This window comes from Pocillopora damicornis, chromosome 10, assembly GCF_964200805.1.
Source record: "Pocillopora damicornis chromosome 10, jaPocDami1.2, whole genome shotgun sequence".
In the NCBI taxonomy this organism is placed as follows: Eukaryota; Metazoa; Cnidaria; class Anthozoa; order Scleractinia; family Pocilloporidae; genus Pocillopora; species Pocillopora damicornis.
Genome location: NC_142679.1, coordinates 15,117,695 through 15,145,636, shown reverse-complemented (window position 1 = coordinate 15,145,636; position 27,942 = coordinate 15,117,695). Strand labels below are relative to the sequence as shown.

Sequence of the window (27,942 nt, the reverse complement as noted above, 5' to 3'; positions counted from 1 at the left end):
CGTCATTGCGATCGAACAAAGTACAACCCAGCTTAGTGTGTGCTTGTATCAAGAAATGAGCCATTGTTGTGGGTTAAATTCGACTTCACAAGTTCAAACAAAAGCCTTTTGTTGTTTGTTGCGCTGAGGGAATTGTGCCGAGACTCGACGAAGATGAATTTCAAATCGTCGCAAAATTGTCGGCGTGTCAAATTAGCGGCACTTGGGGAGAGGGGTTGGAAAAGTTGCTCATAAGCGTGCTGTTCACACAGGGGTACCCAAGGGAGAAAATGCCCTTCACTATGCTTGGTCTCTCAGTATATTTTTTTTATCAGCGAACCAGTTGATTATAAATTTATTAACACAATAAGGATGCTTTGTTGTTAACAACATTCACGAACTATACTCGGCAAGAGGACGAGAGGTAAAAAAGCAACAATTCACAAGAATTGGCGTTTGGGAAAATACTTCTTAGGCACCCTACTTACACAATCTAAATGGCTAACACCCATATAATCTAAATTTAGATCATTGAGTTCAAGCTGTCTCAAATGATCATCTAAGTCTTCCCAGTAGCTCATTAAATATGCATAAACATTTCGACCCATCAACTCCCTTCACTTCGGATTCGTAGGGGGGAAACCTTTACCGATTGGAATAGTTACGAACTCGCTAGCTTTTCTTGGTTTGGAAGTTCAGGTATTATCGGCTTTGTCGTGCACTTTTGGCGCTTCTTCGTTACTATGACCGACAAGGATACAAGTAGAGCTCGCAAAAGAACATACAATAAAATAAGCGATGTACAAAGGTCAAAACTACAAGAATATTATGACGGCGGCATGAAAACATGCGGTTCTGATAATACGGAAAAAATTGGAGTGGCAGCCGAGGAAACTGGGCTGACTATTGATCAAGTAAAGGTAAGATATTTTTTAGTTGGACTGAAACACTACCATGTTTCATGTATGTGGAATACCCCGCCACTTATTTGCATCTCGTTGAATAATAATAGCGATCATTATGGTGAGTGCTTCTTTCTTCAAAGCTCACCGACATATGTAAATGATGTAGCGGTATATTGTCCTATAGAATTAATTCCCTTACTCTGTGTGCTGCATAAACGAATCTTTTTAAAGGATTGATTCTTAAACAGAATTTCATCCGTCATATACCGAGGTCAAGGAAGTTAACTGTACGATTGTACTATTCATAATGAGGCCTTGTGGTAATTATTTCCCTCGTTAATTAAAGTAGGCTTACTTTTTTTTTGGAAAATAATTGCTTTATGCAGTTTTATGCTCGAAAATACGCTTGCAGTGTGCAGTATAACCAATGATCAAGAATATGCCGGTAAAAGAAGATATGTGTTTACTCATCCGTTATTATAAATTTAAGAATATATATTGTGTTACCATTACAAATATTGAGAGCTAACCGCAAGCAACCTTAGTTAAAAGTGGGCTCTTCCGAGTGCTCTGTAGGCCAACAGAGGAGCTAGTTAGGCCAACCTGAGTACTCTGAGGCTAACCAGAGTACAAGTTTGGCTAATTGGAGCTGAAAAGTAGGCTAACCAAAGTGTTAATAATAGGTAACCCATAGCTAACGATCGAATCCAGGTTCGAAGTTTAGGTATCCTCAATCTAGAGCTGTTGAATGTTATAATCACATCATCCATTTGACATACATGTACATACCAAGAAGATCTACCTTTATTGATTTGTTGCCAGCCAATCATTCTGTACTGGATTGAAAATTTGCTCTGTATACAAGCTCAGAGTTTCTGTGAGTTCCCTGTGAGTTTCTGTGGGTTCCCTGTGTTGCTTGTCTGAATTTAAAAACCTACGGTTATTATTATTTTGTCTTTATTTCTCCACCTTGTTGTTGTTGTCAGAATTTTGGTGAACAAGATCTTAATTTTTTCATACTTTCATATATATGCCACAGCTACTTTTTGGACCATGTCCCCTGTAGGAATTTACCCTGGCTGGGCCTCTATAGGGCCAGCCAGTGAAAGAGAGCAAAAAGGGAAGGGTTTCTATTGTAGCTTAAGGCATTTTGAAATACTTTATTTTAATGTGGTACATTTATGTAGAAATGGATTGGAAATGCCAGACAAAAGAAAAAGATAAATTCTGGAGTACAAGCAGCTCCAAAGCCAATTAAGATCCCAACTGGTTCACGTGGCTCACACTCCTACAACATGTTCTGTTCAGAGTATTTCAAGTCAGGTGAGAACCCTGATAATGTTTTCAAACACTAAGGACAGATTATTTGCATGCATTATAACTATTATAGACCATGGCTAAAATATAGGGTAACATTAGAGGTGTACAGTCCTGGGGCATGGGTGTGCAAATCCCCCCCCCCCCCCCCAGTTTAAAAAATTTTCAAAGTCCAAAGGTGCCCATACGCCTATGGGTATCATTAATAAACCTCTACTAGTCTATTATTTCTAAGAAATGAATATTGTGGTTTTCTCTGCTAACTGTGCCTGCTGGACTTTTATTTTATTTTGGTGCCAGGATACCAGATTTAAATCAATAATGGACAGTGGCCTTGTTAAACTGTGTCTAAACCCCAGGTGGGGTACTTGCAGGGGTGGGGGTCTGACAGAGCTCTATATTGCGACCAAAAAGGGTTTTCATCCTCAGCTACTTTTAACCTTTGACACCATAATAGAGTTGTTGATTAATTTATTTTCATTTTTAGTTGATGCAATATCTTTGATTGCCGAGGAAACTGAAAATCATGCAGTGACATTGTAATAATCAAACCAATTGAATTGATATTTAGTGGAAATGAAAGCTTTAATTTTTTTTTGCTAGATGAGTGCAAGAAATTGTCCTTGGCTCAAAAGAATGAAGAAGCTGCCAAAAAATGGCGTGACATGACATCTGCAGAAAAAGATACGTTCAAAGGAAAAGCAGAAAGTTTAAAGGCCCCTGATGTTTCAGAGCTTAGTGAGGCTCAAAAATCTAAATTGATATCAGTTCACAGAAAAAATCTTCTAAATGAGGTAAAGGTTTCAATCACTTTATGAAATAATCTCCAGCCAAGCTCAATTCCAATTAGGTAGCATAAACCATGCAAATTCAGAATAACTTATAACTTTATTAAAAGTGGATGAGTAATTTCTAATTATCGTACTCTGTGGGAATTAATGCAACATGCAGATGTTTGTGTCCTTTTGAGTAATCCTTGTGCCACATTTACTTTTTCATCTGCTTCAGATCATGTTTCTAGAAGACTTGGGCTGTGAATCTTCTCTGATTTTTCAAGACACTTCAGGCCAAGTGTACAACTTTGGATCAAGTGCAGGTTTCTCTTTCTTATGCCTGAATCCTGACATCAACATCAAATTCCGAGACCACTTTGGTATATATTATTACTTTGAATTAGTAATATTATAAACATTGAAAGTGTTCTATTGATTTGTTGGCATGCAACTGTATTAGCAGATGTTTATATAGCTTATACTATAAAGTGTGTCATCCAATTGACGAGATTATTCATGATTGTAAATAAGGTGAATACATCATCAAAATAGACCTGAAACTACATAGTACCTCTGTATTTATTTATTTAGCTTGCACCAATGAGAGGTACACATACAAAGATGTACAACGGCTATTCAATTCCAAATACAGTAAGTTTAAGAATATACATATTATTCACTATAGTACAGATGTTAACATGTAATTGTTGTCATCATCATCGTCATCATCATCATCATCATCATTATTATTAGCTATGATAATAACAACAAAGCTGATGATGTCTATAACAAAATCCTCAAACCTGATTGGTTCTGAACAGCGAATATTTGATCCTTAATCTGAATACTGTAATAAGAAAACTGTCCAATTTGGCCTGTGTGATTACAGCTGCTTTTAACTGGACAGGTCAAATCTGACAATTGTGCAGCCAATAAAAATCCAGTAGAAAATGCCACTAGCTAATGAAATTGAATTACTTATTCTTACCTTGTGTCTCACATTTTGGCAAAGAAAGTGTCATATGTGACATGTGGAAATGGTCAATAAGACTTACTGTCATACATTTCAGGGGTAATCAGGCTCATTACTTGCCCAATTACTTCCTGAATTATACTCCACTCAGTGCTATTATCATTACCAATCAATGTTTCTCTTTCTCTTGCACAATAGGCGAAGCAATAAAGAAACCAGGCAGCAGGGTGCCGTATCTACGTGGGGGTTTTACAGTAGAAAATCTCCCAGATGGCATTTTCTTTAAGAAACCCTTCCATTATGGCACTAAACAACTCCAGGCCATAATGGAGAAAAAAAGCGAAATTAAATTCGTGATTACCAGTAATGCAAATGTAAACTTGCAAAGCAACAGGGATTTTATTCCCTCTCCAACTCAGCCTGAAACAGTAGTCACTCTTCTGTCCAGGATAGTGGACAGACAATGTGCAGAAAGGGTAGTTAGACTGTCTGACAAGATTAAAGAACAAGATGTGGAGGTTGTGGAGTTGAGACTTGACCAGGAAGAGAGACTAAGATTAAATGAATATAGTTTTTATTTTGAAGATGATGCATGGCTTGCTGTTGGTGCTAATATTCAACACTCCACAGAAGCACAAGGGCTTATTGTCCCAGTGTTTACTGAGTCAGAAGATGAGAAATTCTGGCTTTTCTACACTATCCAGAATCCATCAAAACTAGTCAAAGCTTCATTTACTTACAAGATAAAAGGGTATTGGCTTGACTTACAAGGCCAATCCAACTACAAATTACTGAACAATCATCAGGATTATGTTACTATTGCCAACTTGATCAAAAATGGACCCTATGGACCATTATATTTTTTGCAGGGGATGGAAATTTCAGATGACCAGTATTTTAATATACCTGAAGTATTTAACAATGCAATATTTGCTGCCTTAAGAAGTAGCACATTTATTTAAAATTTAACAATATGTACTTTTCAATTTAATATACCTTTTCTAAGAACCTATTGGAAAGCCAATTTTATTGCCAGCTGACATACAGAGAATCCTAAATTGTAGTTCTTAAATTGTTACTATTATTAAACTATAGATAATGATTAGCCTAGAAGTTTGTTTGCTAATTTGTTGATCATTTTCAGTGGTCCAAGTGGTGTGTCTAAAAATGAATACAAAATCCAGTATAAAGCACTTTTATTACCTATTACAATAGGCTACATGCATGTCATACTTTCTAACAAAGACCACTTGTAGAAGCTTGATTGTACAAAGAAAACCAGAAACATTACATTTTGCCATTTTTGTGTACTAATGATAAGTACTTTTCAGAATATCTGCCAATATTGTGTACTTTTGGTAGGTGGTAATCAAAGCGTCGTCCAACCCAGGTACATCCCTGTAGTGGACAACATCTAATGGGCCTCTTGGTGTTGCTGAAAATATAGGAAAAATGCAATGTGTCAAAATGAGCATGAATTGAAAAAAGTCAAGAATGCTGTGTACAGTAGAGAAAACACTCATCTATGTAACTACAATGAACACAATCCTCTAAAAAACAGAACTGAACAATAAGAAATGTAATAAATTACCTAGTATTTTCCTGATTTCCTTTGGCCTTTCCCTGATTCTTTTCACTCTTTAGCTCCTCAACTTCACTCTTACTCAGCTAATATGTGCATGTTTCAAATGGTTGGAAAGATTATTGTATTCTTTCTGGCAAATCTGGAAATAAAATGATAGAAAAATACATATGTGAATATTTCATTTTGGATCATCACGACTGCTTAGCTTGTTATTGCAAAATGACAGCTAGTTGAGATCATCATTTAGATAGGCCAAGCATCAGCATATGACCTGCAAATATCTCTCTACAAAGAATGATCTATTCATATGTAACATTGTTTTGTGCAAATAACATTCCAGATGCCCATACACAGCTGTGCTCATAAATATTCCAGCAATGCTGCAGATTGTTTCCCAGAGTTTTCAGAGTCATTTGACCCACCCTTATCAGAAAAGAATAGAACATCTAACCAGTATATGCAGAAGTCGAACATGTTTTTCAGTTATTTTAATACCCTGGTGAGTTTTTTAGCCTGGGTTTCCAACATGAAATTTCCCACATGCACTGTAGTCTAGCCTATACTCCACCAACTGCGCCAACTGTACTGGATGGTGGTAGGATAAGGGTGGTGAGATATTATGGGATACAATTCTAAAAAACCGTCTTAGGCTGAAAGAGCAGGTGAAAATTAGTCAAAAGAAAATTAAAATAGGCTGGGTTGGAATATAGGAATAATGCTTAACAGGTTTCTAAACGGACATAGTTTGACGCTACTCTGGTTTGCAGATTTAATGAATTTAACTGAAGAAGTTACGATTCATAGACCCAACGTTTCTACACTCCTGTCTAGTGCCTTCATCAGGGGTGATCTAAACGCTGCAACAAGAGGTCCTTTTATATGATCACTAATTAGGTTTCTAAACTTCAGAGATTTAAAATTATTTGTTTGGAAATGTGAAGTCATGGTGCTGGAGAAAATGGCACACTCTCCACTCAGTGACTTTACATTAGGCCTTTTATGTTTCTTAACATTAAGAAGGGGGTCATGTGAAGGCTAACTAGCTGCAAAGGGGCCAATGATCCAAAAGAAGGAGAAACAGTTATGCAATCATAAAACACATGCAAGAATGCACCAGGATAAAATAATGATAGGACTAATTTATCACAAAATATCATGATATATTAGTGTCTTGCAGATCAGTTACTCATGCCTTACCCATGCTAGTCTGCCTTTCGCTTTGGTAAATTGATCTGCACATTGTTTTGCTCACCTTTGTCCAATAATTTTAAAAAGTATTTTCTTATCGTATGAACAAATGGGCCAATATCAACATCTTAAAGGTAGTTCTAGATGTCATTCTCACACCACTGTACAGACTCCACCACCTCCAGGGTTTGAATCCTTTTGAGTACCAAGATGGGTGTCTTTTGTTTACATTTATAAATCATAGTGCTACATTCATTCTATATAGGTGTAGATTATATGTAGGAGCCTATTACTTTATGAACCAGATAGTGGAGTTGACCTAAAATTTGATATTTCATGCTTCATACAATGGCAAGCTTAGCTCATCCTCTCTCAGTTAATTGGCATTTTCTCAATGCACCTTTCAACATAAAGCCCAAGAAGAAGAGGGGTGTCTGGCTAGCCATGGAAATTTGACTATGAGGGCAGTCCCCAAAGTAGGTATTTTGATTTTTTGTAATGTCCCCGGGGTGCATAGGGAATTTTGGCACTTCGTTATAAATGACCACACTCACTTACCCCAGTGTAGGGATTTTGATATTTTTTACCAATTTCGGTGTCCAGACTGGGGTGGCATATTTGAAAATTATTTGGACAGAAAATATCAAAATCCCCAAACCTTGCTTAACCCCTCCTCCTGACCCCGTCTAGTGCATAACATTGAAAGCTGCATACTCACACTGCAGGGATATTTATAAAGTTTTTTCCTCAGTCGTTTCTTCCGCTGTGGTGGCTTTGGCGGGTTATGATCATTCAAATGACTTAAAATGCTTTCGGCCTCGTTGGACATCTTCATCTTTATCAATTCCATTGACATTCCTGTACGAATTGAGGTTGTCGACTCCACGTTTCGGATCTCATGGAAATGGAAAACAAGGTTTTCCATTAAACCGAGAAAGTGGCTTCTTTGCGTTAATCCAATATCCTTTGCCACTTTCTTTTCTTGACGAATTTGAACAACAAGATCACTTGGGTCGTATCCGTTTTCAAAATGGAAATACATTTCAAAGGGCGTAAAGAGCAGCTTCAGTTCGTGACCTCGCTCCGTGTGGCTTGTCTGGGGGTCTGGTTCCCAGTCCATTGATGTTAGAGGTAAACTGCTCTAGCATTCCTCAGCCTTCGATCCGAATCTTTCAGTTCGGAAATGCAGTTTACAGATATGCCACGCACAACACGTTTTGCGTTTTTTTTTCCAGTTGCAATGGATTAAAAATCGCAGTGTCTCAGTGTCTCAGTGCGTCACCATCCCGTCTCTTTTTCCTCGCCTCCCCCTTCTCCCGCCTCCCACGTCTCACACCTTAACTTCCCCCCCCCCCCGACCCTACCTAGACAAAATGTTTCTACGTTTGGTACTTTGATCGACGGAAAAACATGGCTTCTCCTCGATGTAATGGAGAAGTTTCATATTATCATGGCGCAAGGACATCAGCACTGACTGTGCTAATTTCGTTAAAAGAATTTAGAAAAACTTCACATGGTTAGCCAACCCACAGTAAATAGCTGTTATGATATCTTTTGGCTGTTATAATATCTTTTGGCAGAAACATGAATTCACCTTCAAAAATAATCTTTAAAAATATCCGTCCGTACACACAATTGTAAACACTGATGAGGAATACGGTAGCTTAATGCTATAACGAAATCATGTGCTAAACCTGACTACTGAACTATCTAGAAAAGGACAAAAAAAAGACCTTTAGAACAATTTTAGGAAGAAACTGGTCGATAAAACTATTACTTAACATTAATTTCGTCAGGATAATGATATTTTAAGAAATATTTTAGTATCATCGAGGTTGGACGACGATCGACGTCGCGTGTGTGACTTGTGGTTCATTTGCTACTTGACGTACAGTGACAGTACAACACAACTTAACGAATAAAGCGAAGATCTAGAGTTAGCAATTAAATGCGTTAAACCACTGCGCAATATGCAGGACACTTTTGCAGAGTAGCACTGACTGCCTGTTTACCATTTCAACAACACAATCCGTTAAATCGCCTGAAATAATTACAACTTATAACTTTTTCTCAGTAATTCCAGCACGTGCTAATTCCGTTACGGGTGTGTCAATTTCGTTATGGCCTCACGAAGGACGTATACTGATATATTTTTTACTTGATATCATACAAAACAGAAATTTGAAATTATGTGGCTCATATTCACTATTTCATGGATGCCAGCAAGATATGTATTGCCTAAACACTTTCAAGACAGATTTGTTAGGAACATGTATATATATATATGCTCAGTTAATGTGACTGCGTTCATAAGAGGCACTGTATAGTAAGGTTACACAATGAGATCCATTGCCATCTAAGAATGAAAGGTGGTACATGGGTATATCTGCATGGCCATTTTTGTTGGACGGGTGATGGTTAAGCATGCAACGCTCAAAAAGCGTCACCTCAGTTCAGTAAGGATGGTCCGAATTGACAATGTACAGAAGAACAACGACCAAATTCAGTATTTGGCTTATCAATTAGAGTATTCAAACCTAAGTTATAAAGTGCCTTATATGTGCGATAATTATAATACGGAGTTTATAAAGATATTCGAGGCACCCACCCCATACTTGCTAATATCTATTTATCTATCATTCCTTTTGGTACAGATGGACAAAGATGACTAATGTTTTTGTTCGACAATGGTGGACCTCTCAAAATTGATAACGGTGACTCATGGTCCGACATCTGTTCATAGCATACAGGTCATGATCACAGTCTAATGTCTAATGTCATATATATCTTGAGAACAGAGAAAAAATTTCTGACATTTGATTGCACTGTTTCAGTAAAGAGATTTCTGGTTTTGCTGCCCTGAAGAGAACAATAAGAGAAGTGGAAAAGGGCCCAGTTGATGAGAGTGGTAACAAATCTCAGATTAGAGTTCACAAGAAGAAAAAAGACGTAATGTTTTCCCCCAAAAAGCCACCAAATGGTTGGACAGCATTTCTCAATGAGAAATTAAAAGAGGTTAGTTGAATTAACTTTTTATGTAAATTTCGACTGATAAGCTGAAATAATGTCTGATGCTTTTACTTTAATTGCTTGTAGAGAGTGCAAAATAATCAGAGTCCTAGACGAACAGAAAGGATGACGTTCCTCAAATCGATTCAAAGTATGGCAGAGGACTGGAGACAACTTTCTGACCTGGAGAAGAGAGACTATAAACAGAAAGCCATTGACCTCCATTTGTCAAGGAAAGAAGCGAGGCATCAAATTCGCGAGGAAACAAAAGAGAATCGCCAGAGAGAACAGCTCAGGGAAAAGGCATATAAAACTTTCGCTAGTATGAGAATTAATGATAACCGAACTGTAAATAGGACAGCTTAAATCGTCACAAAAAGCAAAACGATGGTTGGAGATGTAAGAAAAATAATAAACATTTTTTTTTTGTTCAAAGGTTGTGTCAATAAGTTAAACAACATTGCGGACATTGATTGCAATTCCTCGTAATACGAACAAACTAATATGCTTCGTACAGTCAGTCACGGACTTTGGAGAAATGGAAATTATCAAGCGTGTTCTGTTTTGCTTTTTTGATTGGCGATGATGTTGGCATTTTAGGGAGAGGGTAAATGTTTTGTTCGGTTGGTCATGACTTTTATTGCATTTGGTGGCTTTTAAAAAAGCCGTTTGTGAGGCAAACTAAGATAATTTACCAATTGCTCATCAATCAGCAACAGTCAGCAGCAGTGTCTTGGCGGTAGCTGTGTTGGCGAAACGAACTGGTGGACTCTGCGAACTTAATCTTCACGAGGAGGGATCGCGACGGCAGGTCCAGGGCAAACTCTGCGAAGGTTGCGTAGAAGTAGCGGTCGTCTTGTTTAAGCTTAACGTCCCATTTTTCACCAAGCAGGGGATCGAGATCGTCGAGTCGATTATTCGATTTCTCCACCTTGAAATTGTTTTCAACCGCTAACCCAAGTAATTCAAGATCGTGGCGGAGATCAGCTGGGCCCATTTTGATGACGAAGGTGCGAGCTGCCTTTGAAGACATTCCTCTGTAGATCTCGCAGCGAAGCTTGGCTGCCAAGTCGTACCGCCGAACTTGAAGCTGATAGGCGCGGTTGGCCATGTGTAGCTGCAGGGACTGGGACAGCCGCAGGATGGCTCCTTGTCGGACTTCTAAGACCACTTTCTTTAACTGAGACGAAAGTTTAGTGTCCTGAAGTGTGTGTACCGCGGATGCCGGGCAGGTCAACCTGAAGTTTGCTAGCGGGCGAACGGCGACACCATCTGACAGCTGGCACTTCTGAGCATTAATAAGAACCTCTAAGCCGGACTCGTCTTGGTAGAGCTCCAGGACAATGAAGACGACGTCTGCACTGTTCGGGGTGAGGCTCACGAGATCTCCGCAGCTAATTTTGATACCATCAAGGCGAACGATCGTCGCGAACTGCGGGGCTATGGCTGACTGGACACTGACAGGCGCCGATACGGGAGGTGGTGGTGATGTTGCTGGTGCTGCTTGGGGCAAGGCTGCTGGTCTTCTCCTCTTGACAGTATCAGGAGTGGGTTCTGGCGGTGGTAGTACATCGCGGAAAGAAGCAATGATTTCTTCGTTCCCGCACTCCACTGTAACGAGTTCTAGAAAAGGATCCACCACTCTGACCGTGGCCGGTTTTCTGATGCCCTCGATGCTGATGAAAACTTCGTCGCCTGGCAGCAACTTGTTGAAATTCACGCTGGGTCTCCAACGCTTTCTGGAGCGAACGTCAATCAGTGTACAGGGGCGAAGACAGTCGTTGCTGAGAACTGTGTCAAACTGTCGGCTCCAACCATCGAAGGTAACCTTGTACCTGTCGCCTTTTTGACTTAAGATGGTGCATATATACCATCGACCGTCATGAAGACCTTCGTATTTTTTTCCGATTTCATAAGCCATAGTTTACGTCGTCGTGTACACGCGATTAATGAGCGAGATAAATAAACGAACCAAGATTTCTACTTGTTTATCTGTCGCTATGGCTACCAAACAACGATTGTAAAGGATCCCGGAACGAGGTTGCTCATTGGCTTGTTTTGGTCACGTGTGCAAACGAAGTGTTACTATGGTAAAGCTGAGTTGGAAGTGAGCGTGCACCTACGTGGAGCGGGAATCTACAACGTATACTTAAGCTTTTCGAAAAGTAATTAGACTACCGACGTGTTGTCTGAAACTGACGGCAATAACGGGCCAAAAAGGAAGGTAAAATTCCACACTGCCCCACACTACATTATACGTTCAGTTCTTGGATAGAGTGACAAAAACAATACTTTACCATTGGGAAAACAGATTTGTTTTACGATAGTATGGGGCAGTACGGAAATTTTACTAAAAGGAATATTTCTGTGATGTTTTGCTTTCTTGGCGAAATTGATGGTCGAACCTCGCAAATCTGCCGCATTTGAGTCTTCACACAAATTAAAAACCCGGCATTTGAAAGGTAATTTAATTTTACATCTGACCGATTTTTAAACAATATAACCTAATCAAGATAACGCCACTAATTACGTCTATTCTTCTTCGATGAAAAGCGCTACGTTTCGGTTGTCTGCACAAGAAACAATACTTTCGAACACTGCGTACACGGGGGATTACATGATTGACAGTCGGATTGACAGGCCTGCGTGAAGTTACGCATGCTCTCTTTCTCTTTTCTAGCTTATTTGCATTTTCCCGTGCGACGTTTTTCAATGGGCGCGATTCTGTAATGTGTTGCAAAACATTTGATTGGTCGGAGAAAATGCCGCGTCATAAATTATGACGAGCGACTACCTGCCCACCGTCACGTTGATGCCCATAACTCTGACTTGGTAAGAAAGGGACGAGCCGAATTTTTCGTACCGTTTCGGCTACGAAGATCGCCGTTTACATCCTGCCCACAATCATGATCATGGATGAACAACTCCGGCAGATTGCACCGAGCGAAGACTTTGATCCAATGGCGGCTTTACTCGGGATGAATGTCACTGTAAGAAGGGAACTGTATCAAGAGCGTGCAAGAATCAACGAAATGGTTGTTGTTCAGCACACTGAGGATATCGAGTCTCTCAAAAAGCAGATTGATGAGAAGAACAAAGAAATCGATGAGCTACGTAAATCAATGGACAGTCTGGTGGAGCAGAATCAAGAGTTAAGCGTGGCGCTTAAGTCTAGAAACGAGGAGATTAAAGCCCTCAAGACGAGAATCGGTCGACTCGAGACTGATAAAAAGGACTTGGAAGACGAGCTGAAGTCTGTTACAGTCAAGGTTAGCCGAATGGAAAAGGATATCAGAGAACTGAACGAAGCAAAGATCGCCCAAGAAGAGAAAAACATGGAACTACAAGAAAATTTTGACAAGGTCACGGGCAAGTTAGAGAGTAGAAACCAAGTATTGAAGAAAGAGATAAAGGAGATTCGAGAATCACAACACAAAGAGGCGCTGCCGCCATCAATAGTAACCCCAAGAGCAGGAGGACGTCAAATGCTTACTCCTCCATTACCAAGGCACCTTCAGAGAGCCGATTGGGAACTGCATGCCTCGCTCACTTTAAGAGAGCTGTGCCGACAGTTCCAGAACAAGTTGTATAAGATAATATTCCCGAATTCGTTTCAGTCAAACAGGAATTACAAGATGAAGAATATTTGGCGCGATTTGGATAGACTGCCTCAACTGGAAGAGGAAAAGCAGCGATCAAGGAAAAAGTGGGACGAAGTAAAGCAAAAGTTGAAATGGGATGAATGTTACGAAGATGCCATGAAAGCACTCCAGGAAAGCCGAAATGTGGATGCCCATCCAGCCCCTTTAACGGAGGAAGGTCTTGCAAGAGCCGCAGAACTCATGGATTCCAAAGGTAACCTGAAAGGTTGGCTGTCTTTGAAACGAGTGAATGAGTTGATAACTATGTGGAAAAACGTTCAGACAATGGAGTGAGTCATTTGCTTGTGCTTTATTGGTATCGCTGAAATAGTTTTAAAATCAAATTTAGCTGCTTTATTACCAAGGAAGGATAATAGAAACTTGTGACTTCATTCTAAGTTACTATCCATGCGATTGAGCTACAGCTAAAGGGAACTATGTTTCACACGCTAAAATATGGAGACGAACATTTACAAAGTCACGATGTTTTGTTTCTTTATTCTAAACTAGATTCTATTAGGGATAACTATTTGAACATTATATCAAATGTTTCACTTGGGAGTAAGAAAAACCGTTTCGATTCTCGATGTAAATCATCAACAGATTTGAAGTTTAAATTTAGCCTAATTGTGTGGTCGCAAACATCCTTTTTGCCTAAGGATTGAAATGTGAAAAAAGTTGAACCAAAATGCTCATAACAGAATAAAACTGTCGCCTTATCGAGGTTAAAATGCGAAACCAGTTTGCCTCGCGCGCTGACAGAATGGCTGATTGTAGTTATACCGTGGCTAGCATCAGAACCTCGGTCACAACTGATGCGCGGAGAAATAGGTGACGAATTTTAATGCGAACACCGAAAATTCCACAAAATATCACTGCTTTTACTCAGTGCTGAGCCTCGTCTGTAAATTAGGCGATTCCTCTTCTTCTAATGTTAATACTTAGTACAGATTTAAATACTCATGCTAGACTTCTGTAAGCCGGTAGACAGACATAATTCTGTTCTAGGGGTATTTCAACTTTCACTTTCTTTCAAGTATTCTTCTATTTCAGGATTGAGAAAGAAAAAACAACGTCAGCTCAAAATCGCAAATTCCGCGAGGCCAATTAATCCACTATACACAGGAATTCATTGAAGTAAAAACAAACCTGACCTCGTATCAAGAAATGAGCCATTGTTGTGGGTTAAATTCGACTTCACAAGTTCAAACAAAAGCCTTTTGTTGTTTGTTGCGCTGAGGGAATTGTGCCGAGACTCGACGAAGATGAATTTCAAATCGTCGCAAAATTGTCGGCGTGTCAAATTAGCGGCACTTGGGGAGAGGGGTTGGAAAAGTTGCTCATAAGCGTGCTGTTCACACAGGGGTACCCAAGGGAGAAAATGCCCTTCACTATGCTTGGTCTCTCAGTATATTTTTTTTATCAGCGAACCAGTTGATTATAAATTTATTAACACAATAAGGATGCTTTGTTGTTAACAACATTCACGAACTATACTCGGCAAGAGGACGAGAGGAAAAAAAGCAACAATTCACTATTGTTATTAACCCCAAACAAGATACCTGGAAATGCTAAATTCTTTATACTGTACTTTGGATCAGTTGATAATAGCGCGCAGCACAACGCCGCAAAACGATGAAGCTTTTATCGATGGTTTCACTTGGTCAAGAGTTTTGCTTCTCTTATCAAAGAAGCGCTGACTTAAGCGCTAGTCTTCATACTATCACGCTTTCACTCTCGTAACGTAAAGAAAAGAGAAGAAAATTTTGTGTTGGGGAAAATACCACTTAGGAATTAAAATACGCTCAACTTAAGTGATTGGATTTAAAATGATCTTTAAAGGTTAATGTTCTAATTTAGTCTTGCAGTGAAAACACTGGCGGCGCGCGCGGCTTTTAACAAAGAGGTGATAGTTTTAAAACTATCTAGTTTTAGTCGTAACGTAAAACAAAATAGAAGAAAGAATTGGCGTTTGGGAAAATACTTCTTAGGAATTAAGAATAACGCCGAGTTAAATCGCTGGACTAAAAAAATCAGTGATATTTGCGGGTTGTCGTTCTACTTTAGTCCTCCAGTGAAAACTCTGGCGGCATGCGCGGCATTTAACAAAGAGGTGATAGTTTTAAACTGCTCTGCCTTCCTTTTTGTCGACAATGGAACATCGCATAATTAACGTTACTATTGTTGCCGTATGATAATTTTATGTTCTTTCAGTGCGTGGTCATAAAGACAGCTATTTTTCAGTGATCATTAAGTGAGCTTTGTCAAAGTTAGATCTCGTTATTGCGAAAAAAATGTCGAAGTACTACGACTTTTCTTTTCTTGTTATTTCTGGCTGCCGGAGTTAATTGCCAGAAGTCCTTTTTGGTATTATAAAAAACATTTTTAGTCTCAATAATTCTCTGCTTTTGCAGTAGTTTTTCAGCATTTGCTTGTTGAAGCTGAGCTAAGACTTCATTCAGCTGATTTGCCATGGTGTTGTGCTGAATTTTCAAATTGCGATTCTCTTCCCGAAGACGTCTGATCTCGGCCTCATAAACTTCTATAAGAGATGGCTGTGTTTGTACCAGCGCGCAACTCTGTTCTCGATTGTGATAAAAATGAGTTTGAAAACTCCCACCGCCGACGGACTTAACCTTAAATTTCGACAACATTACTGAGCGAGTATCAGTCCTCATTACACCCGGAGGTTTTTAGTTACCATCATTTTATGCCATGTGTTCATTCATGGATAACTTAAACAAAGCGATTGCTTTTAATACAATGCAATTGAAGCAATTAGAGAGGCAAGTGCGAACTGAGATCGCTTGAAACTTGACAATGGATCATTTTTATCAGGAAGGTGAGAAAATAACCACCTATTGTTTTAATCGTTTCTCAGGAAGCGGCCGCGTGTATCATGAGAATTGATCGATATCAAGGAATATTGCTGCTTTTTTGCGCTAAGAGCATATGCCATTAAATAACTAATTCGCCCGCGGTTTAAATACTTTGTAAGCATTTGCGTTGTCATTAGATGGTTTCTTTTTGGGTTTCCTTTCAAAATTCTTCATTGCTGAAACCAGTGTGTCGATATCGATGGGGATAAATGTGAGTAACGAGCATCCTTATGTTCCGACATGTATTCGAGAATAAGCCGTAATGTAATAAAGATCGTCGGTGGAAAATGTCGTTTGAGATCAAGAGAGTGAAAAGACAATAGACTTCTTATCTTGTCTCACAAATCTTGCCGTCTGGAAAATCAGATGCCATCTTCACGGTACATAAAATCTTCAGCGGCGTTCAGTCACTCATCTCTCAAAGGATTCAAGTTCATCTCGGTTTTTGTTTTTTGTTTGTTCTTTTTTCCAGAGGATGAAAAACTTCGTCAATGTCAGTGCGCAACAAACGCAAACCAAGACCCTGTTCTAAAGCCGCGGTTACACCTGCGATTTTTTTGCTTGCGATGGTGATGCGATTTTTTCAGTTTCACAGAATGAGTTTAATTCAAACAAGTTTCATTCGTGACCATTCACACAAATTTCATTTGGTTTCATCACTCTTTGTCAGTCTCTCAGTTGCGACATGCTATGTCTTGACCAACCCTCCCTGAGTAGCAAGTGACCTTGAACAAAAATATTCATTACTTTTATCCATCTTATTTCCCTCGGATCGCGCGCAAAGAAGTCACATCGATAAAGAAAACCATAAATAGTTCAGGACTATAAAAGTAACGAGTTTTTCTTCATTGGTTCTGTGTACATTCCAAAACGAAGCTTATTTATCTGTACAGCTTCGAAAATTATGCTTTTATCTAGTTAATTCCAAGAGTAAGTGGATTTCCGAGAAATTGAACTCTTGTTGAATTGCATAACGCAACAGGTCACTGTTTTGTTCATTTCCGTCATAACGCAAAAATATCAGGAATTACTATGGCAAGATACTTGATTATTTTATCAAGCGCTTCTCTGTCAGAGTTAAGAGGCATATTTTATTCAAAGGTGGAAAATATGGGAAACACTCATGGTAATTCGAGGTAAAAAATTAACCGCACGACCGCAATTATCCTTCCCACATGTAAACCGAGTATGACTGCTGATTAGCATATAGATGAAAAATATTTGCTATTCCTTTGAACAATTGCAATTTCTGATACTCAGAAGGATGGTCAACCGCTTTGAAATGTGAAATGGTCAGAAACTACTCGTCACAGTTTTTTTCTCTGTTATTTATTTTCAATTCTAACCAAAAAGAACAATTATTTGTATGACCTACGAAGTGTTTTGTGGAAGAATTGAAGGGTAACACATGATATTTCTCAGAAATTATAGAAAGGAAGTCATCCGCCCAATTCTCAGAAACATCAATTACTGGTCCACGCTTGCATCACGAGGTGACCTTGGTTGTTATTGGTTCACACCCCAACACGTCATTAAAACACTATGCTTCATCAAAAAAAAAAATAAACACATCAACCATATGTGCATAGCTCTGATGACCCAAGTAAGGGACGGCTCATTCTAAAACATAACATAAGATTGATCTGAGACCTTGGAGATTTGTTTCAATTGTATAACAGAGTCGAAATAATGCTAAGAATGCGAGCGCTGAAAACCAAACCGCGCCTTAGTCGTTTCTTAAAAGTATCTTTAGTTGTTTCTGGATAATTTTGGGCTAAGATATCATTTCCATATCGTGAATTTTCCAAAAAAATTCACTCCAATTCACAGACCTTCCGCGATGCGACTGGCCAAGTGAGAGACGACTAGAGAGGGGTCAGGGAAGTCATGTCCGAGGCCGGAAAAGTGATACATTTTTTACGATATTTTTTATTGTGTTGCAGTTCTCGATTAATACATAGGTCTAGCAAGATCGTGAACAGTTAAATTATGAAATACTTGCAAGGACAAAAGAGGATTGTTTGCTATCGTTCGTAGGAGCTTTCAAGTACCAAGGTCATGGATCGTAACAGTTTTTGATTAAGTTCCTTTGTAATCCATAAATCAGGGTCGGCCAGGGTTTTTGGGTATTCGGTATTCAGGGGTGTTTTAAATCGGGTATACGGTATATTGCAGCTTAAATATGGGTATTCAGTATATCACTTTCTTTGAATTTCAGGTATAAAGTATTCAAAGCTTCGATTATTTTTGGGTATATTTGGAGGAATTTGGGGTATTTTGGGGTATTTTGTCGATTTTTTTTCGGGTATATTGGTATTCCACTACCCCCCCTGGCCGACCCTGATAAATTTACGTTTTGGATCATTTTCTGATTTCTAAAACAACTTGCCGTAATTGAAGCTATTGAATATCTTGGAGACTAGTGTGCCCACGGACGGTTTTACTTTGTGTATATGTTGAAGTGAGTTCAGTGAAAAGAGCCTCTTGCTGAACCAAGCACACAGGCTTCGAAGTTTATAGTTGACGCACCAAGTTCACGTAGGCTTAATTTATTTCGTAGCCGTTTAATTGGGTAAGGAACTTTGCCGAGTGATGGCTTTGACCAGGATTAAGAAGATAAACATTACAATTATTTCCAATAATCAAAGCAGTCCAACCATCACGAATGATATTCCTCCTGCGCACTTGTTTAGAACATATCGAAACTGGAATCATTGACGTAAGTCGACATATGGACTCTTTCGCTCCTTCACTCGATCCCATTGTTTGAAATTAATCTTTCAATGCAACGTTTCAATAGACAGTATTTCCTCGAATAAGTGCTCACGCTCTTAAAGGGCATCCTCCCTCGAATATCAAATAAGCGCCCCTTCCCCTCTAACTTGCTTAAAACAGCAGGGATACAAGAAAAATCTGTTTCTATTTCCACTTTATTTATAAATTTTCAAGCTTCAACTACAGCGGCATCAGTATAGATGAATGATAAGTGCCTTCTTTCCAATAACCTGTATTCCTGTGGTTTAACTAAGTGGTCCGGAGTTCGTTTGAAAACTGTGTAGCAAATCAAGGTTGTGTTCGCGGAGAAATAGGGGAAATCGAAAATTCCATAAAATATCACTGCTTTTACTTAGTGCTGAGCCTCGTCGTAAAGTAGACGATTCTACTTCTTCTGGTTTTAATATTTAGTACAGATTTAAATACTAATGCTGGACTTCTGTTTTCCGGTAGACAGAAATAATTCTGCTCTAGGGGTATTTCAACTTTCACTTTCTTTCAAGTATTCTTCTGTTTCAGGATTGAGAAAGATAAAACCATGTTAGCTCAAAATCACAAATTCCGCAAGGCCAATTAATCCACTATATACGGGAATTCACAGAAGTAAAAGACAAACTTGACCTGAAACCATATTCATTGCTGTTATCCATCTTATTTCCCTCGAATCGCGCACAAATAACTCACATGGGTAAAGAAAACCATACATAGTTAAAGACTATAAAAGTAATAACAGCTTTTCTTCATTGGTTCTGTGTACATCCCAAAACGAAGCTTATTTATCTGTTCAGCTTCGAAAATTATGCTTTCATCTGAGTTAATTCTAAGAGTAAGTGGATTTCCGAGAAATTGAACTCTTGTTGAATTGCATAACGCAACAGATCACCGTCCTGTTCATTTCCGTCCTAATGCAAAAATATCAGGAATTACTTTTGCAAGATACTTGATTATTGTATCAAGCGCTTCAGTGTCAGAGTAAAGAAGCATATTTTATTCAAAGGTGGAAAATATGGGAAACACTTATGAGAATTCGAGGAAAAAATTAACCACGCGGCCGCAATTATCTTGCTCTTCTGATCCCTACGGACGTACACCACGCTTTCCACGAAATCGACTTCAACCTTAATTGCGCAATAATCAATTTTTTGATTGACGACTGACTCACTTCGTGCTGACATAATACTGGGGAAGATATGGAAAGACTTCTTGTAACGCATTATGGAAAAAAAGACAATAAGAATAACACACAAGAAGAAGGTTTATTCAAACGTAGAAATTCTATCAACACCTCGAGATACTGTTAACTACCTTCCCCTCTTGTTTTTTTCAGGGTGAGAACTCAACTGATTTGTAAACAAGTATCGCCTCTCTGTTACTACATATAAACTTCGCCTCATTCTATAGGTATGAAATCGGAATGTTACGACCGCAAATCGTCAAAGACTGCTCGATTCGTGCCGTTTCACTCAAATTAAATTCATTGCCACATAATATTGATAGTGGTCGCCAATTGCTGGTACTCATAAAGATGGTCAACCGCTTTGAATTGAGAAATGGCGCGAACTATCCATCATAATTGTCTCAGTTATTTATTTTTAATTCCAACTGGAAAAGCAAATTATTTGTACTATCTACGACGTGTGTGATGGAAGGATTGGAAGTTAACACATGATATTTCTCAGTTGAATTGAATTATGGACAGGAAGTCGCCCTCTAATTCTCGGAAACATCAATAATTGATCCACGCTTGCATTACGAGGTGACTTTGGTTGTGATTGGTTCATACCCAACACGCCATGGAAACACCATGCTTCATTAAAAAAAGATTGGTTCTGATTGGTCTAGTAATGGCAGACATCAGTTTCTTAGAAATCGATTATAAACTTCCGTTTGCGCATGGTTGAACATCTCACAAGACATAACTCCGGATAAAATCGATCTAATGCTTACATTTAGTAATCTTTGGTTACTGATGCCAAGAAAGAAAAAAATACTTGTTGTGCCGACCTAAGGTCATAATGCGGGTAAAACAGAAAACATTTTCATCCTTGGATATGTGTAGTTTTAACACAAACAAATCAGCCTCGTCTCGTTGATCTCGTTGCAAAACAATAAATTGGTCGGAGAAAATGCCGCGTCATTAATTATGAGGAGCGAGTAGCTGCCTATCGTCACACTGATGCCCATAACTCTGACTCAGTAAGAAGGGGACAAGCCGATTTTTTCGTACCGTTTCAGTAACGAAGATCGCCGTTTGCATCCTGCCCACAATCATGATCATGGATGAACAATTCCGGCAGATTGCACCGAGCGAAGACTTTGATCCAATGGCGGCTTTACTCGAGGTGAATGTAACTGTAAGAAGAGAACTGTATCAAGAGACTTCGAAATTTATGGTTGATGTACCAAGTTCTTGTTCGTAGCCTTTAAGTTGGGTAAGGAACTTTGTTGAGTGATGGCTTTGACCAAGACTCAGGAAATAAAAGTTACAATTATTTCCAATAATCAAAGCAGTCCAACCATCACGAATGATGTCCCTCTTTCTCAGTTGTTTACCACGTATCGAAACTGGAATCTCTTACGTAAATCGATAAAAGGACAATTCCTCTCTTTCAGTCGATTCCATTGTCTGGAATTAATCTTTCAATGTAACGTTTCAATATACAGTATTTCCTCGAATAACACCTATTCTCTAAAAAGGCATCCTACCCCGAATAAGCGCCTTCTCCCCCCCCTCCCCCCCCCCCGCATCATTGGCCATAATTTCAAATGAGCGTCCTTCTCGTATAAGCATAAGCGCCCCTTCCTCTCTAACTTGCTTAAGTAGCAGGGATGCATTAAAATCCTGTTTCCATTTCCACTTTATACATAAATTTTTAAGCTTCAGCTACAGCGATATCAGTACAGATGAATAATAAGCAGCTCAATAAATTAAGCGCCCTCTTTCTAATAAGCTGTATTCCAGCAGTTTAACTTAGTGGTCCAGAGTTCGTTTGAAAACGCGTGGCAAGTCAGGGTTGTGTTCAATCGAGCACGCTTGGGGCATAAATGGCATAAATACCTGAAAATATAGTTTTATTCTCGCTATGATTTTATTGGCCACAGCGGACTGATGCATGTGGTTGTGTCAGAATGACAGAATTCATTTTTCTGTAATTCGCTCTAATATCAAAAAGCTAGTGCTACTCAAACTTTGCTTTGACTCGATTGATTACGAATGCTTATTAACAAATTCTAGGAATCTCAATGGTTTTTCGACAGATCCCATGCTCTTTGCATGGGTACGAATCTATTGTATATGTTTGGGTGTCTTTTCTAACACAGTTCTGTTAAGCTTTTTCTTTAATTCATTTTTGCCTATTATGACATAGCGGAAGTTCCATTTGGATTTTTATAACATAACAACGAATCTATGTTTTCTCTACTTCCAAGATATTGGATGGTGGTTTACCCATTTCCTAGAAATTTGGATGACGCGAACACATTTGAAAAATACCACCTGTGAAATAAAACTCTAAACACCAAGAACGGTTGTGATTTGTCCGGCAATGGTATCCCATGACGACACATGCGCAGAGAGAATCTTTCATGAAAGAGAAAACGGATTGTGTTGACAGCAGAATAACCTTCCTTCGAATAACCTTCGAATAACCGTCCCTTTTTGCCAGTTAATATATATAACAAGATCCACGACAATTGCAGTTCGACTATCATGGAGTCAGGTAGGACTGATGATGAATTCCCGCAGTTCCTTCCAAGTGATCTCAACATAGGAACTATAGCAACTGTTATGAGAGGACAGCTAGTCGGTGAGAGAAACACACCAAAAGCCATAACAATCCGCGAGCATGGCGAAAAGATCGATAGCCTAGAGAAGGAGATCAAAAAGAAGGATTATGAAATCGTTGCCCTTCAGAAAGCTCTACAGACTCTTCAGGAGCAAAATGACGAGCTTAAAAGCGCGCTTGACACAAAAGACGAAGAGATTGGTACCCTAAAATCGAGAATCGACGAGCTGGAGGACGAGAAGACGGAGTTGCAAAGGGAGTTAGGATCGGTGAAAACCGATCTCAGCCTTGTGCAAAAGGAAGTTGATAAGTTGAGAAAGGCGAAGTCAAGCCAGGAGCAAACTAATTTGAAATTGAAGCAAGATCTCGAAGGGTTCCGGAGAACCTTGGAAACAGTGAAGGAAGATCGGGAGAAGAAGAGAAAGGAGAGCGAAGAACTTAAGAAGGAACTGAGGAACATCAAAGAATCGCAACTCAAAGGACTTCTTCCTTTAATGAGTGGTGCCAGAGCGCTTCCAAATAAGCCCCTGCCAGCAATAGCGAAAACCAGCGGAGAAGCATTGCTACACTTAGGCGAAATGTGTCGTCAAATACAAACCAAGCTTTATCGGTTTGTATTTCCCAGAAGTGTTAAAGATGTCAATTATAAAGTTGATGCCATTCACCGCCATTTAAGCAAGTTCCCAAACCCCAATGCTCAGAGGAAATGGGAGTCGATTCAGGAGAGGTTTCACTGGGATGAGACTCACCAAGAGGCAATCACCTTACTACAAGAGACAAGAAACATTGAAGCCCATCCTGAGATCTCCAAGGATTCGCTTCAACGTGCCATAAGCATAACCGCTCAGTCAAACAACTTGGAAGACAACTGGCTGTCAACGAAGCTCTTACACGAACTGCTTAAAATCTGGGAGACTGATCTGTCCCAGTAAAACATTACTTTATGTAAAAGAATTGTGTGATCGGAAGAAATTACGTCTCCTTGAGATGAGCACACCGGCCTCGATAGTTATGCAAGTCATGTAGGTGATTTTCCAAGCTAATGTAAACTGAATTGATTTCGTAGTTTGTATTAGGTCGGAATTGGTCGTTTCATGGTTAAGTCTACGATAATGGAGCTGAGCATCAGGATGACTATTATCAATGCTTTACTTATTTTTCTCCTTTACACTTAATGAAGTTAAAATCACAAAGGTCTGTCGACACAAGGACGCTTTCGCTTTGTACTTCGATGCTATTGTTTGGAATAAATGTTTCGTTGCAAAACTTCAACTTAGGCCAATTCCTGTTTCGATTTCTTAGAAATTTAGACTTTGTCTGCTAATTTGGGTCAGTTCTTAAGGAAAGTGAAGTGTTGGATTAGCTAGCACACTGATCAGTGGGCCAACAAACTGCATTCCACTAATTCAACTTAATAGTGCTAAGTTTGATTGAACTATACAGTCAGCTAAGATTACGTTCATCTTAACACGCGTGATGTAGTACTGAAACAAAGGCGAACTAATCCTCTTTAGTTTATCATTATCATTTTCTTCAAAATTAGGTTTCGATTGATTTAAATTCTTAGGGTAGACTTATCGAGAAAAATTAACAGAGTGTAGAATAAACTACACACGCATGTTTATATTCTCTGTGAGAGGGATTCTCTGGAAACTAATAAATGGAGACGTATTGAAACGAAATTGGATTCACTTTTCTGTCGATTTGTTATGGTGTCTAAAAACTATTACAGCAGCATCATCGTTTGAAAAACTTTGAATTATATCAGGGTTGTGTTCAGTCGAGCACTCCTGGTGAATACCAGCACTCCTGGTGAATAAATGATATAAATAACTGGAATTATAGTTTGATTCTCTGTATGATTTTTTTGGGCTACAGCAGACTGATGTATGTGGATGCGTAAGAATGGCAGTATTTATTTCTCTGTAATTCGCCCTAATAACTAAAAAACTAGTGTTACTGAACTTGATTATGAATGCTTGATATGCAATTCTAGGAATCTTAATGGTTTCGCGACAGATCTTCTAGCTATGCTTGGGTATGAATTTATTGCGTGTGGGTGTCTTTTCTAATACAGTTCCTTTAAGCTTGTTCTTACATTTATTTCAGCCTGTTATCACAAAAGGAAAGTTTCATTTGTATTTTTACAGTATAACAACGAAGTTATGTTTTTCTCTACTTCTAAGATATTGGATGTTGTTTCCTAGAAATTTGGATGACACGAACACATTTGAAAATATCACCTGTTAGGTAAAACAGTAACCACCAGCAACGGTTGTGATTTATCCAGCAATCGTATCCCATGATGACGCCGCACAAAACAAAGAGCTTAGTCAAGGAAATTCTATTTTCAGAAACCTCCCTGTTCATTGTCACCCTCCCATTTCTAGAATTCCTTTCTCCTTTCTTTTCCTTTTTTTCCCCTTGTTATTCAATGAGCAAAGGAGAAAGCTAGACGTAATTAGATGAATCAAGTTTTTTGGTACACCTACACCATATATGGAACTGTGACGTCAGTGATTGAGTCTCCCTGTTTGGTGCTCGTATTTCTGTTCTCTCGGTAACATCGCCACCGCCATTGTTAGTTTAAACGAAGTTATCGAAATTCAGTCGGGAAGAATGGAGGGAAGAAGAGAAATAGTGGCAAATTCTGCTTTACATTTGAACATTGTAGGAAGAGGGCTGACTCACGATCCCGAAATTTTGAGGCAAATTGACTCGCTCAAGAAAGAAATCGATAAAAAGGTTGAAGCAATACTGAAGCTAAACAAAGATTTGCGAGATCTAAGAGAGCAAAACGATAACCTACAGATTACTGTGAAGTCGAAGGATAAAGAAATAAAAACTCTGAGGGAGAAGATTCAGAAACTGGAAAGTGAGAAGAAGACATTAGAAATGAATCTAAGAGCTGTTCAAGTCGAACTGGATGCAGTGAAAAACGAGGTCGCCGAGATGAAGGATAAAAATACAACACTGAAGACGGATGTTGCCAAATTGTCGACAAGAGTGGATGAAGTCACCAAAGATCTCGACGAAAGTATGAGAGAAAAGTCGAATCTTGAAGAGAAAAATTCAACACTAGAGTTAACTGTCGAGAAATTGTCAAAAAAGGTGGATGGCATGACTGAAGATCTTGAAGAAAGCATAAGCGAAAATAGGTCTCTAAAGAAGGAAGTTGATGATCTACGAGAGAGTCTGGAAATGGTTCCCGAGCGAATGGCTTTACCATTCATCCCCTCGGCTGATCCACTGATTAGTGCGTCTTTGGTCCTGGGTGAGTTATGCTGGCAAATTCAAGGAATGATGTACCAACATGTGTTTCCAAACTCTTATGACTCTAAGAAGAGTTACAAGATGAAACACATTGAGCAAGATATCGATGATCTTGAAGACGAGCAGCAAAGAAAAGAAGCGAAGAAGATATGGAGTGAGTTAAAAGAAAAGGTCAAATGTAAAAGGCAACACATAAGAGCTATGAAGTCTATCCAAGATGGCCGAAATGTGACGGCCCATCCCGTGATTGATGAAGTCCTCGTGGATACCTCGGTGAGAATCATGAATGAGGCAGGAAAGCTGGAAGACTGGCACTCGTTACCAATTGTCAATGAACTGATAGCAATGTGGAAGCAACTGGCACAATCGAAGTAGACCTAAGGAACTTAAATCAAAAGCAAGCAATTTTGAGCATAACCTTACCACATAATTACGTTGCTATTATTATAATATTAGAGATATTCAGCTTATACGGGTTTGGCTTATATGAGACCAAAACATCAGGGTAATTCTCACACAGCCGATAATACAGGAGACCCTTTCTAAGGTTTCGCGTATGCACTTGTGTTTATCTTTGATGGAACTGTAATCTCCTGGAGAGTAAGTAGTTTCTTGTCGGATAATTATCTACAATAGGCGGTTTGAAAAATTGCCAATTTATATCCACAAAACCGTTAGAAACTGATTTTTTAGCGAGACTTAATGCAAGTTTTCTAGTTACATTTCTATTCATGGGGAAATTAGCTCCTAAATGATAAAAAAATAATCTGATAAAATCAAAGGAAAGAAAGCCGTAGCATTTACATAAATGTTGTGCTATAAGTATGATTAAAAGTTTTGCTCGAATGACCAGCTCCTTTCCAATGTTTCCACCAGTTAAACCTTTTCTAGAGCTAATCTTTTAAATATATACGCCTCACTGCTGCTTTACTGATAACAAATTCGAAGCCCATTTTCTACAGATTTGCGGTTGCTTTGAAATGCCATTGTAGAGGCATAATTTTTTTAGATCCGGCTGATAAACAACGAAATTCTATGAAATCGATAGGATCATCACAAGGATATCTGGTTCTCAGAAATTTGCCATGAACTTCCGTTTGTCGTTATCTAATAAAATATTCGAGGTAATACTTACATGTAAAACTATTTTTGGTCAATGGAGACAGAGAAAGAAAATTATATGTTACAGCAAACTGAAGCCTGCTTAGCTTGATAATCTTCCGTTAAAGTAAAACAAAAAAAGCATTTTTAAGTCAAAATAAAAGGTAGGTGCCACTCGCGTTGATACGAGTCATCAGAATTGTGGAATCTAAAGAAAATGATACGAGGTTTGTCATTCCTTTATTATTTGCAGTAACCCCGATACCCTCCTATTTAAAAGAAATAAAAATGCTGTTTTGTATACTTTTGCTATGAATGTTCTCAAGTAAATGGAAGCGTTCAAAGCAGTGGAATCGTTACCGTATTTTCTTTGCATTTTTCCGACAACCAAGCGGCGCTCTGTCCAGTCTTGTTTTAATTACTAAACATCCAGTATGAAAACCCTATACTTTCTTCCTCAGAAACAACCCGCTGCTAAAAGTTAAAATTTGAGACCTCATTCAACTCCTCACCTATTCGTTGAAATCCTCCATTTTAAATGCTGCGGAAAAAAACCCAATGAATACACGTGCATGTCTATACCTTACAAGAGTGTGACCTACGTTGTTTGCTTTCGGATCCTGTTTCCGTAAACGGAAATGGACACAACGCTCTCCGCGAAATCGACTTCATTTTAAATTGTGCAATAATCAATTTACAAGTCCGACTGACCCCGTGTTGACGTGATTCTAGGGGAAGACACGGAAAGACTTCTTGTAA

General features: G+C 38.9%; 5 protein-coding genes across 5 annotated transcripts; all 5 read left to right on the top strand.

The window, feature by feature from the left end:
- The first annotated feature begins 593 nt into the window (after window positions 1-593).
- On the top strand, window positions 594-7,055 carry LOC149039083 (uncharacterized). The gene is made up of 6 exons (XM_089184476.1): window positions 594-899; window positions 2,072-2,207; window positions 2,805-2,995; window positions 3,210-3,354; window positions 3,566-3,625; window positions 4,146-7,055. Exons 1-6 carry the CDS (start codon window positions 723-725, stop codon window positions 4,907-4,909), a joined length of 1,473 nt encoding a protein of 490 aa, XP_089040602.1. The 5' UTR covers window positions 594-722; the 3' UTR covers window positions 4,910-7,055.
- A 2,127-nt stretch (window positions 7,056-9,182) lies between these two features.
- LOC149039082 (uncharacterized) lies at window positions 9,183-10,164 on the top strand. Its single transcript, XM_089185745.1, has 3 exons — window positions 9,183-9,226; window positions 9,555-9,735; window positions 9,817-10,164. The coding sequence occupies exons 1-3, from the start codon at window positions 9,183-9,185 to the stop codon at window positions 10,093-10,095; spliced, it is 504 nt and encodes a 167-aa protein (XP_089041871.1). The 3' UTR covers window positions 10,096-10,164.
- A 1,802-nt stretch (window positions 10,165-11,966) lies between these two features.
- Window positions 11,967-14,095, top strand: LOC149039081 (uncharacterized). The gene has a single exon (XM_089184475.1). The coding sequence runs from the start codon at window positions 12,636-12,638 to the stop codon at window positions 13,662-13,664; it is 1,029 nt and encodes a 342-aa protein (XP_089040601.1). The 5' UTR covers window positions 11,967-12,635; the 3' UTR covers window positions 13,665-14,095.
- Window positions 14,096-22,617: 8,522 nt separating this feature from the next.
- LOC149039080 (uncharacterized) lies at window positions 22,618-24,648 on the top strand. Its single transcript, XM_089183626.1, has one exon. The coding sequence runs from the start codon at window positions 22,734-22,736 to the stop codon at window positions 23,739-23,741; it is 1,008 nt and encodes a 335-aa protein (XP_089039752.1). The 5' UTR covers window positions 22,618-22,733; the 3' UTR covers window positions 23,742-24,648.
- Window positions 24,649-25,330: 682 nt separating this feature from the next.
- On the top strand, window positions 25,331-27,486 carry LOC149039079 (uncharacterized). The gene has a single exon (XM_089183625.1). It carries the CDS (start codon window positions 25,429-25,431, stop codon window positions 26,455-26,457), a length of 1,029 nt encoding a protein of 342 aa, XP_089039751.1. The 5' UTR covers window positions 25,331-25,428; the 3' UTR covers window positions 26,458-27,486.
- The last annotated feature ends 456 nt before the right edge of the window (window positions 27,487-27,942 follow it).

Excerpts from the sequence above, each read along its gene's own strand:
- LOC149039083 (XM_089184476.1), top strand. The coding sequence starts at position 723 with ATGACCGACAAGGATACAAGTAGAGCTCGCAAAAGAACATACAATAAA. Across the intron at positions 900-2,071 it reads TGACTATTGATCAAGTAAAG|AAATGGATTGGAAATGCCAG; the intron begins GTAAGATATTTT and ends ACATTTATGTAG. Across the intron at positions 3,355-3,565 it reads CAAATTCCGAGACCACTTTG|CTTGCACCAATGAGAGGTAC; the intron begins GTATATATTATT and ends TTATTTATTTAG.
- LOC149039082 (XM_089185745.1), top strand. The coding sequence starts at position 9,183 with ATGGTCCGAATTGACAATGTACAGAAGAACAACGACCAAATTCA. Across the intron at positions 9,227-9,554 it reads AAGAACAACGACCAAATTCA|TAAAGAGATTTCTGGTTTTG; the intron begins GTATTTGGCTTA and ends GCACTGTTTCAG. Across the intron at positions 9,736-9,816 it reads TCAATGAGAAATTAAAAGAG|AGAGTGCAAAATAATCAGAG; the intron begins GTTAGTTGAATT and ends AATTGCTTGTAG.
- LOC149039081 (XM_089184475.1), top strand. The coding sequence starts at position 12,636 with ATGATCATGGATGAACAACTCCGGCAGATTGCACCGAGCGAAGACTTT.
- LOC149039080 (XM_089183626.1), top strand. The coding sequence starts at position 22,734 with ATGGAGTCAGGTAGGACTGATGATGAATTCCCGCAGTTCCTTCCAAGT.
- LOC149039079 (XM_089183625.1), top strand. The coding sequence starts at position 25,429 with ATGGAGGGAAGAAGAGAAATAGTGGCAAATTCTGCTTTACATTTGAAC.